We start from the raw sequence: 11,315 nt of genomic DNA, 5'->3' as shown, positions 1-11,315 counted from the left end.
TGTGTGGAGTTTGCATGTTCTCCCGTGTTTGCGTGGGTTCCCTCCGGTACTCCGGCTTCCTCCCACCGTCCAAAGACATGCAGTTTGAGGATAGGTTAATTGGATAATCCAAATTGTCACTAGGTGTGAATGTGTGAGTGAATGTGAGCGTGAATGGTTGTCTGTCCCTGTGTGTTGGCCCTGCGACAGACTGGCGACCTGTCCAGGGTGTACCCCGCCTCTCGCCCTATGACAGCTGGGATAGGCTCCAGCGCCCCCCGCGACCCTGGAAAGGATAAGCGGAAGCGAATGGATGGATGTATGTATGTATGTATGTATATATACATATATGTATGTATGTATGTATGTATGTATATATACATATATGTATGTATGTATGTATATATACATATATGCATCCGTACATACACACACACACACACACACATATTTCTACATACACGCTTACATCTATATACATACACATACACACCATCTAACTAGCAGGTGCATTGAGAGGTGCAGTGTGATCAGTGACCTGAGAGTCTTCTTGTAAGCATGTATATGTATAAATGATGAAAAAGTGAGCAATAAAGTTTTACTTTCAATAATAATCAGACATTTCCTAAATCATTGAGCCAGGTCATGACCCACCCGGAGACAACTGGAATCACTGTGAGGGTCACATTTTTAGACTTCTTCAGTGCCTTTAGTACAGTCACCTGGTGTCACCTGACTGCATGGACAGTTGATTACCTCGCCAGCAGACCACAGAGGCTTCAGGACTGTGCGTCTGAGGTGGTGGTATGCAGCACGGGGACCCCTCAGGTGCTCCCTCCCTTCATCTTTACCGTCTACACTTCAGATACCACTAACTGCCACCTCCAGAAGTTCTCTGATGATTTGGCGATGGTTGGATGTGTCTCTGAAGGGAACGATTTGTAGTACAGGAAGTTCATCACCGACTTCAGCACCAGTAAGATGAAGGAGATGGTGGTCGACTTCTGGAGGAAACCACCACTCATCCACGGTTTGGACATTGAGGTGATGGACAGGTACAAATACCTGCATGTTTACCTGAACAATAAGCTGGACTGGTCGGATAACGCTGACACTCTCTACGAGAACGGCCAAAGTCGGCTCCATCTGCTGGCAGGCTGAGGTCTTTTGGGGTGTGTGGGACATCACTGACGACCTTCATGACACTGTGGTGGCTTCTGCTATCTTGTATGGGGTTGTCTGCTGGGGAGGGACAGAAAACAGCTTAATTCACTGTTAATGAGGGCCAGCTCTGTCCTGGACAGTGCCCTAGATCCCATAGAGGAGGTGGGTGAGAGGAGGATGTTAGCTAATGCCCATTATGGACATCCCCTCTCACCCCCTGCATGACACATTGCAGCTCCTTCAGCAATGACTGAAGGCAAAATATATAAAACTAGCGATGTGTCCTGTGTGTCGAAGCTTCGATACGTGTGTCGGATAATCTCGGGGGAGTTTTTGTGAAGCGCGTATCGAGGCTTGCTTTGATTACGTATGCAGTGACGTTCGAGGCCTCGCGGGCAGCCCGTACCATGTGACTGATTCAGGAACTGGCTCGCCGGTTCGCGCCAGATTCGAAATAAAATGGGCAGACAGCTACTTGAGCATTTCTTCTTCGATGAGATTTTTTTTTAATCTCATCTCTTCTAATAAAGTATGCACACAGTAATAAATATCACGAATGATAAGTACCACAATATAAATAAACAACAATACAGATCCTATAATCTGATTTCTGTCTTTTAGTTCATTAAAAAGTGCAGCGCCACACACTAGTTTGTGTCATGATCCAGATGTACATAAGCATGATTACACAGTTACTGGGGTGGGTTTTGATTATCGATTTATCGATTAAAATCGATTCTGGCTTGGATAACGTGAAATCGATTCATTAAAATCCTGAATCAATTTTTTAATATAAATTTATTTTGCCCGAAACGCCAGAATCTCAGGTGAAACCTCACAAAATTTCAACAACCACCAAACAGCTAAAACAGTAAATGAGAGCAGGAACACAGATTCTGCACAAGGATGTAAACACAAAGCGCGGACCCGCGGATCAGAATCAGTGAGATGTCGCCTTTCTCACCCGACGGCACGGACACGGTCGGGGCTGAAAGCGACAGCTCGCTGACTCTGATGTTTCGGCGGGTCCGCGCTTTGTGTTCACGCCCTTTTTGCGCTGATTCTAAAGCTGTTAGTTTGAGCTCTCTCCAAACAATACTGACCGAACCAGCAGCAAAAGAAGATCCAAACTACGCTTCACATAAACATCGTCATGAATTCACTCTGACTTTTACTGTTTTGCTTCCACCAGGATAAAAATCACACTTCATGCACAGCTCTCTCTCTCTCTCTCTCTCTCTCTCTGTACTTCAAGAACAGTTTCCAGTCTAAAAATCTGTTTTCTGCATTATTCGCTTGCTTGTTACGCACAGGTCTACCGTTGTTTACAGCGCTGTCGACTGCTTTTTCTTTCCTTTTACATACTTCCGAAAAGAAAACCTAATTTCTGCCGTTCAATACTGAACAAATTTAAACTTTTTAAAATTATGCAAATTGCAAAACGCTTAGTTGTGTCTCTAATCAAAACTCTGTAACTTTGCTTTGTTTCACTTCAGCAGCATCAGGCAATGTTCATATGTTGATTAATGGTTTTCTTTTGTTTTTGATGTACTGCAGAATATTTTTATAAAATCCCAGGCCAGGAAAACCACCTTCATGTTTTTCTGTGTTTTATCCTATTCAGTTACTCAGTTACTTTGACACAAAGGCTTCTTCTGTGATGCTCACACCTTTGATAAAGTCTCGCAAGTGTCAGCTTTCTTTTTATAGATATAAAAATATAGAAATGTACTGATGCATGATCTAAATTTTCAGTTTCTTTTTTTTCCAGTTTCTCTTTTGTATCAGACATACTGAGACAATATTCGGGACAAATAACCATGAAAACAATTTATTTATTCAGTTTAGAGGTTTACACATCACATCATTATAATCATAGAGCCTGTTTCACTTGAATCGTCCACTTGATGGCGCAGTAGAGCAAATTAATCATCACAATGCTTCGAACCATGGGTCGACCAGTTGGATGGAAAGCTTCAGTTCATCACAAGGCTTCATCTCACCATCACTATATAAAACATGTAATAACTACTTTAGCAATGAAATATAAGTATCAGCAATAGTGACAGGTAGTACTGATATACGTTATATGATAAATTATATGATATGACGTAGTAGTAGTAGTACTCGCAGCATTTGGTGGTAGTGAGTCATGTGCTGCAACACACAGGATCTGTGTTTTGACCAGAGGAACTTTCTGGCACGGTGAGCTAAGTCATCTGAAACCTAACAGGAAGTGAGGTGACTGCGTATTCAAAATAAAAGCCAGCCTGCACTGGCGTTATGACTAACCTGTCTGCCCAGGTGGGTATGAAAAGCACTGTTTCAAACACTGCCCCTTAAAAACAGCACGACTTCGCCGTTAGTCATCTTGTTTTTATGTTTTTATACTTAAGGTCGTATAAAAACAAGTATACAACATACAGACAGTGGGATGTAATACTTTATGAAATAAACAAATTTGGAAAATGCTTTAAAAATTGCAGCGCACCTTCATTAGAATAAAAAATTAATTAATATTTTGATGTTGCTGCGTTTCAGTGCGGGAGCTGGTGTAGCTGCTTTGGTCGGTATATTTTTATTTGTATCTTTTATTTTTATATAATTCGTTGTTTAGGCTTCCCGCTCCGCTCGTTTGCAGCCTCCGCGTTTATGCTTTTATTTAGCTGCTGATGTTTAACTTTTATTGAAATCAGTAACACCTACGTTGTTGAAAGAACCATCAGAGGACCGCCCATTTCCGCTGCCGGTCTTATTTTGAAAGCGTGTCCGGAAGCGCGGAGCAGAGCCCGTGAGTACGGCTGGCATGGTGGACGCTCCTCTGTCGGAAGAAGACGCTGCGCTCCGGGATTTCACGGAAGATGCAGAAGAAACGGGAGCTGCTGGTAAGTTTTACAAATTTTTACTTTTCCTTCATGATGGCGGCTCATAACGGCACTAAACCCACCTCTGAGCCCACGAATCAAACACGGTTCGAGCGGTGAAACCTTCCGGAACTCAGTAACTGTCCGTAGCAGCTGACAGCAGCCCGGCGGCGGGTTTGTTTGCTTAGTTTGTCTCTGGGAGAGGAGTGCTGATAGCGGCTGTTAGCCTGTAGCTGTCACCGGGAAACCTGACGTAAGTTAGCCCCTTGGAGCTGACATGGCGGAGAATGAGACCCAGACAGTCGGCAGTCGGTGCTCTTGAGATCGTCGTGAGTGTCTGAGGCTTCCAGCGGCCAGGTCCGCGATCCCTGTCCCCGGGAACCGTGAGTTCACCGGCGGGGCAGCTAGCAGGCTAAGCCAGGCTAACACTGTGAGAGCTCCGCGCTCGTTATCAGAGTACAGGCGTGCCAGGGCCGGTACAGGTTAGGCTTATTACGGAGATGGAAAAAAATACCACGGGCCTTACTGATAATAAATATACAGGTAAATAAAGCGAAATGCCATTTCCGCTATAATAAATTATTATGTACATATAATAAACTATAATGATACCCAAACATAAACCTCGGTCATTTATAAAGAACAAGTACGGAAATATCAAAAACTTACGAAAATGTCAGGATGACTGTGGGTTATAATATATATGATAAAACTGAGTACCTAAACTATATTAGGCTTGTATGGGGAAATGAATAAGTAAATAACCAAAATATATAATAAATGCTTTAAATATTACAGGTAATGTGTAATAAAGTAAATATTTTAATAACGTGAGACAAGAAAACCTCTCGGACCATCGGGAAAAAAGAATTCAGTCTATTAAAGGCTATTAACAGTTATAAATAAGTAACATAATTAAATATTGCAGAGTCAAGAAAAAAAAAAAGATTTCAGGTAAAATAAAATAATGGAGCCTAAAAATCCCGGTGTGTTTGTGTCACTGTAGTTATGAAGCTGCTGGAGAATACATGTATTAGGCTCTTTACTGCATGCAGAGGAGAGTATTATTTTACCTACCGAATACATGTACAGCACCAATAAATGATGACGTAATAAAACATGGTCTATGAGTGTGCTATAAAAACTCAAATGCATAAAAACTACTTCGTTGAGGGAAAAATCCAGGCTAAACAAAACTTGGATTTTTTTTATTATTTTAAATGAAATAAATGATCTCTTTATTCAGACTAATGAACCAAATCTCAGATTTCCAGGAGAGAATTCTGTAACTCGAGATGCTCTGAACTTTGGCTCAGGTGGCACTGATAAAGGATATCAGCTGATATCGAGCAGTAGTTTAGTTTACTGTTATCAGCAGCGGCGTCTCAGGCCTGGAGACCTGGCGCGCTCTCCGCCCTGCTCTTGGTTCTTTGGAGTTATTGTGTTAATTTGGGTTTGCACATACGTGTCACACCTGCTAAAACATCCACTCACGGCTTTGATGCGTCAGGACAACGGTATGATGCTCCGCATGCAGCTAGTGGCGTGACTGCTTCCTTTGTTAGGACCTATTTTTATTATAGAACCGGTCGCAACACCGGTTTTATAATTAAAAATCGTCCCGCCCACACCAGGAAACTGAAAGCAAAACATCCTGCTGATCAGCAGCCGCCTCGGCTCGTGTGGTGTGATTAACTGACGTGATTGGTTAGATGGAAGTGTGGACCACATGTGTCTGGTGACAAAATCATGTGACAAATCACTTTTTTTTGGTGGCTTTTAGACTTGTAAGTTTAGTCTTCTCTTGTGATTTTATATTTTATACCTGAAAGATTTTCCTCAATTTCCCCTTGAATGTTTTTAATTCCCTGATAATATTCATGATTGGCTCGCTCTGTAAATTTGCTGCTTTCTTCTCAAAGAAAACTCAGGTGACGATCTGTGTGATATTTAAAATGTAGATTTTCTCTTTCAGATTTGTAACTTTTCTTCACTGATAACATTCAAAGCTTCAATATTTTTAAGTCAAACCATTGTTTTTGAAAAGTTTTTAACAGTTTTTTTGTGGTTTTGGTGATGCTGACCAGCACAGGCCGGGGACAGAACAGCTGCGTGTGGACGGGCTGAGGCAGGTTCGGGTGAAGTTTAGCGTGCTCTTCATCAGTGCGGCGCAGCGCAACGGTTCAGAACAGTCGTTTGGGTTTATGAATCCTGGAAAATCAATTTTGTGGCTGCTGTGGAAAGTGCAGTCAATACAGCGAGGTCACAGAAGGTGGTGTGCATGTGTGTGCGTGCGTTTGTGTGAATATCAAAAGTGACACGTGAGTGTGTGCTAATCAGCTGAGAGGGAAAACTGTGATGTTTCAGACTGAGGGTTGATGGAGTGACTCCACCCGTCTTCTTTTATTAGATTAAAGCTGGCGCTCCACCCTGATGAAGGGCGGAGCTGTGTAAGCTGATCTGAGTGATGTAGTTATTCAGAGGTCTTGCTCAGCTCCGATTGGCTCGTCTTTGTTGCAGAAGTGCTTGTGGTCCTGAGTTTGGAGGAAAACAGAGTAGTGCGTGAGCTCCATCACTGGTAACTTCACCTACAATCATTTACCCCACCAGCACCACCTGAGCCTTTGATTCAGCGGCTCAGGAGAGCTTTTATTGGCTCATCTGTGAACAGGTGTCACTTTGTTGTGAAGGCTTATTATCATTATTTATATTATTATTATGATGATTATGATTATTATTATTAATATTATTATTACTCCAGATAAAGTTGAAGCGAGCCTCTCAGTGAGGTCTCTGCTGTAACAGAGGTTAATTTGCAGTTTCAGGTTGATGCCAGTGATCAGCGTGGTGGATGGAGGTGGGTGGAGGTGTGTTTGCTCTGCTGCCATGTTTGAACACGCTCAGTGCGACACAGCGGCGCCATAAGCAGCTTATCCTCGATAATTAAACGGTAGCTGGGCCGTGAGGCGGCGTTCAGGATGGAAATCATAAACACTGAGGTGGTGCTAAGTGTACCTGCTCCTCCTCCACCACCATAACCTGCACAGAGTCCTGTAAGCTTGGGAGCGTCGGGGTCGGCTGATGAACGGCAGGTTGTTGGTCCGTGTCAGGTAACGTCCACCCAGAGCTTCATAGTGCTGCCCCGCCCATCTACACCTGCAAACATGAGCCGAGTGTCTGTTTTTAACTTTATGCTTTTAATAACAAATAAAGACCCGAGTACGGAGCAGCCGAGAGGATCTAAGTGGAAATAAAACCTCTTTGTTGTTTGTTCCTGTAACAGCAGCTATGTGTGTTTGTTGGGATGAAACTGAAGGAGAGCGAGGACGAGGTTTCAAATGAACAAAGGGTTCATACGTCAAACACCAGAGTGTTCTGTGAACGGGCCTCCAGTGATTATAAAAACAGTCAATTAGGATAAAATTCCCCTTTTTCCTTTGTGTTGATGTCAGTGACGCAGCGCTCTGTGTGTGTCTTTCCCACGGTGCTTTTCCTCGGGTTGATCCTGGTGTCTGACAGGTCGTTGCTAACGAGCAGCTAAACAAGAAGAGATAAATTCACCAGGAGCGCCCGCCATCGTGGCGCTGGGCGAGAAACCTTAAATGATGGTGACATCAGACATTACCATTTTATTCAAAAATCACAAGACGGAGTCGGTCAGAGCATTCGGATCATTTCCTGTGACACTGCAGTGAAATCAGAGTGTGTGGATCAGGTGGTAAAGCGGGTCGACGGGTTCACCTGCAGCACTCTGGCTGACGCTGGCCGAGGTCATTGGACAGGTTTGAATGTTATTTTGTATAATAAAATAAAACAGTCCTGAAAATCCTCCTCATCAGGACGAAGAACTGTTAAAATGACTTGGTCTCTCTGTGGACATTTTGGCCAGTCGGCTTTGGGTCCTCAGGTCAGCGCCATCCCCCCACGTTCCTGCAGAGGGAGCTCAGCCCGACCCGGTCGGGATCTCAGCCGGTCAAACCGGTACAAACGTCAAAGGTTTTATTTACTGTGCAAAGCATTTCGGGCCTGCTGTGCTGCACTTTGCATTTTATTATACGGTCGGGATCAGTGCTACAAGTCCAGTTTCAAACGTGAGCAGACTTTTTCTCCATCGTGTGGATGTGAAACGAGACGCGTCTGATCTGTGAATGTTTTCAGGACAGTTTGGTCCAGAAATAAACACCCGTCCTCCTCTGTGGACAGACCTTCTTCTCTTTAATGAATTCAATCACGTCCTCGTCTGAAAGTCACCGCCGGCTGTCGGGTCCGACCTACTTTCTCTTTCTGCCCGTCATTAACTTAGAGGGATGCAGCGATGTGGAGCTCTGCTGATATTCCACTGGAGTCCGTCGATCCTTCGGGAAGTGAAATGAGTACCAGCAGCCAGTGAGGCGTGCCGCTAACGGCCCGTTTGGCACCGAGCCGGCCGTCATCCAGAGTGCAGCTCGGTGCTTTAACCAGATAAGAGAGGCCTGTGAAACATGAGGCCACACAAAGAACAGGAAGTCTCAGATATTCTCTGCACACAAAACACACATTATGTCAGAAATGACAGCAGCTCTGTGTGTTTATTGTGATGCACGCTAAAGAAAAGATGTGAAACTGAAGGAGAGCGAGGAGGTTTCATACCGAGGATAACAAAGGGTTAATATGTCAAACACCAGCGGCGCTCCAGCAATTTAAAATCAGGTCTATACAAAGTGTGTGTGTGTGTGTGTGTGTGTGTGTGTGTGTGTGTGTGTGTGTGTGTGTGTGTGTGTTTCCTGTAGCTATCTTTGTGAGGATCGAAAACTGCATTTTTATTTTTTTTTTACACTTTATTTTTATTGACAGTCCTGTATATTTTTTACAAAACATTCAGATCCCCAACACGCACAGAGCATCTAGGCCAGGGGTCTGCAACCTTTTACACCCAAAGAGCCATTTGGACCCGGTTTCCACGCAAAAGAAAACACTGGGAGCCGCAAATACTTTTTGACATCTAAAATGAAGATAACACTGTATATATTGTTTTTTACCTTTGTGTGAACAACTAAGATGTGTTGCTTATGAAATCCTTGAAGTGCTACAGAGAAAATTACATTTTATTTATGTAATCAACACATTTTGAACTCTTAAAGAAATATAACAAAAGGAAAGACACCCAGCTGAACTAAAATGATCCATGTAGCAAACAAAAACTGTTGTGAGTCACACCCTTATATCGCCTTTGGGCTTTTGGAGCATTGACCTGACTTTTAAAAATAATTGGTAAAAAGCACTATGCTGCTGAAAAATGAAAAATAGAAAAATTTGCAAAATTCTGCCTAAATATGTATTTTACCTGGTTAATGCGTGCGGCGGGGGCGTGGTCTGCAGCGCCGCTGCAGGGGAGGCGGACGCACCTGAGCGACACCCGCAATCACGCCTCGCTGACTTTACGTCTGTGTTCTCTCTGCTGTTGTTGTTGGTGGTGGTGTGTGTCGGGCTGTGAGCTGCGGTTACAGCCGGCTGTATCGCGCAGCAAACCGTGTGTGAAAAGTGCTCAATAAAGAGATGCTGAAAAGCGCGTTCATGCAAACATCGTCGGGTCTGCCGTGGTATGTTTACAATGGGACTTCTGCTCCTGAACCTCTGCGCACAGCGTCTGCTAATCGGTGCTGTGCGAAGTGAGTTTACGCAGGACTGTAAGCTGTCATCTGTGAGGCGTGAGCAGTGTTTGTCTTTAACATAGTTCACGGTGGAGCTGCTGACATAATGTTGATCCGAAGATCCATAATTGGCCTACCTGGGCTTGAAAGTCTCGATAAATGCACGGCGTTTCAAGGGAATACCGGCTTCCGCGAGTGTGACGCTTATATTGAGCGAGGAAAAATAATAGAATATAATTTTATATTTATATTTCAATATCACAATAATCTTCCAATTTAGAACTACAAGTTTAAAAGAACTAACATAAATAAAATACACTTCAGCGAAATACTTCTAATTTATTTTCCCAAACCACGCGGAGCCGCAGTATAAGGACTAAAGAGCCGCGGGTTGCCGACCCCTGATCTAGGCTAACAAACAAAAAAAAAGACATCCCTTTATGGTACAATCAGATCAAATAGGTGAACAACAGCAATGATACATGGTATCAGAAATTATAATATTTTTCCATTTAAATAAAGGTCCCATTTTTTCCAGTATTTCTCAAATTTATCGGCAGCCAGTCTTAGTGGAAAAGTCAGTCTCTCCATTGTGTAAATTTCCTTGATAATACCTATCCAGTCCAAGAATGATGGTGGATCCACGTTTAGCCATTTATGAAGTTATGGCTTTCTTTGTACCAGCCAATAATATCAATAAAAGATATTTGTCTGAAATCCTCAGTCCTTGGGGCAAATCACATAGATAAAACACAGTGAAATCAGGGGCCAAGTTCAAGCCCATCATGGTAGTGATTTCTTTGATCACTACTAGCCAGTAGGGGACAATCTTAGCACATTCCCAAAAAATATGAAAATATCCTGCAGATACACATCCACAGTTCCTCCAACACTGAACCTTGTCGGGGTCTTTACTTTGTTTACTCTTAGCTTTAGGCGTGACAAAAAAGCGCACCATGTTTTTCCATGCAAATTCCCTCCATAGACCTGAGCTCGAGGTCATTACCACAGCCTTACATATATTGAACCAGTTGTCGTCATGTATTATTATTTCAGCCTCTTTTTCCCATCTAGCTTTGATGTACGTTGTGTTATTCCTACATGTTTGTAAACATTTGTATAATCTGGATATCTGTTTCTTTGGCGCATTCTCCTTACATGAGTCAAGGAAGATTTTAACCAACCTGTGGCCTCCTCTTCTAGGAACTTTATGTTTCTGTCGTAATGGTGCCTCAGCTGCAGGTATCTAAAGAAATCCTGTCTTTCCAAGTAAAAACTTCTCTGGAGTTGCTGGTAGTCTTTTAGTACATTTTTATCTGTGATCTTCCAGTAGCCTGTTATACCCTTATGATCAGTGACCACTGTATAAATCTCTTATCCATGTTTGCAGGTGCAAAATCCAAATCGTAAGAAGGCCATCGTAAAGTCCGGGCACTTTTTTTTCAGTTTTCTCATATTTGAGTATCCTGTGCCATATCTCTATGGGCCCTTTCATTAGTGTCGGGAGCAGGTCTGCATCTATATGTCTTTTAATGAGTGGTTGATCTCCAAGCAGTGATTGAAGCGGTGTCTCACTGTAGGATTGATCTATCTCCTTCCATTTAGCCTCACCCAATCATCACTCGTAGCTGTGCAGCCCTATAATAGTCCTCAAGACACGGCAGAGCGAGTCCACCTT

At 43.2% G+C, this 11,315-nt stretch overlaps 1 protein-coding gene across 2 annotated transcripts in view; it reads left to right on the top strand.

Moving 5' to 3' along the window:
- Nucleotides 1-3,879: 3,879 nt before the first annotated feature.
- The window catches only part of atp2c1 (ATPase secretory pathway Ca2+ transporting 1), a 32,239-nt gene continuing 24,803 nt past the window's right edge, over nucleotides 3,880-11,315 (top strand). For both annotated transcript variants that reach the window (XM_031755038.2, XM_039619627.1), the window contains exon 1: nucleotides 3,880-4,028. In XM_031755038.2, coding sequence (XP_031610898.1) covers nucleotides 4,005-4,028 — 24 coding nt within the window. In that variant the 5' untranslated portion in view covers nucleotides 3,880-4,004. The remainder of the gene's footprint in view (nucleotides 4,029-11,315) is intronic.

Source organism: Oreochromis aureus, linkage group 11 (assembly GCF_013358895.1).
Source record: "Oreochromis aureus strain Israel breed Guangdong linkage group 11, ZZ_aureus, whole genome shotgun sequence".
Taxonomy (NCBI): domain Eukaryota; kingdom Metazoa; phylum Chordata; class Actinopteri; order Cichliformes; family Cichlidae; genus Oreochromis; species Oreochromis aureus.
Note: the sequence above shows the minus strand (reverse complement) of the source record. Positions and strands in the feature narration are given on the sequence as shown.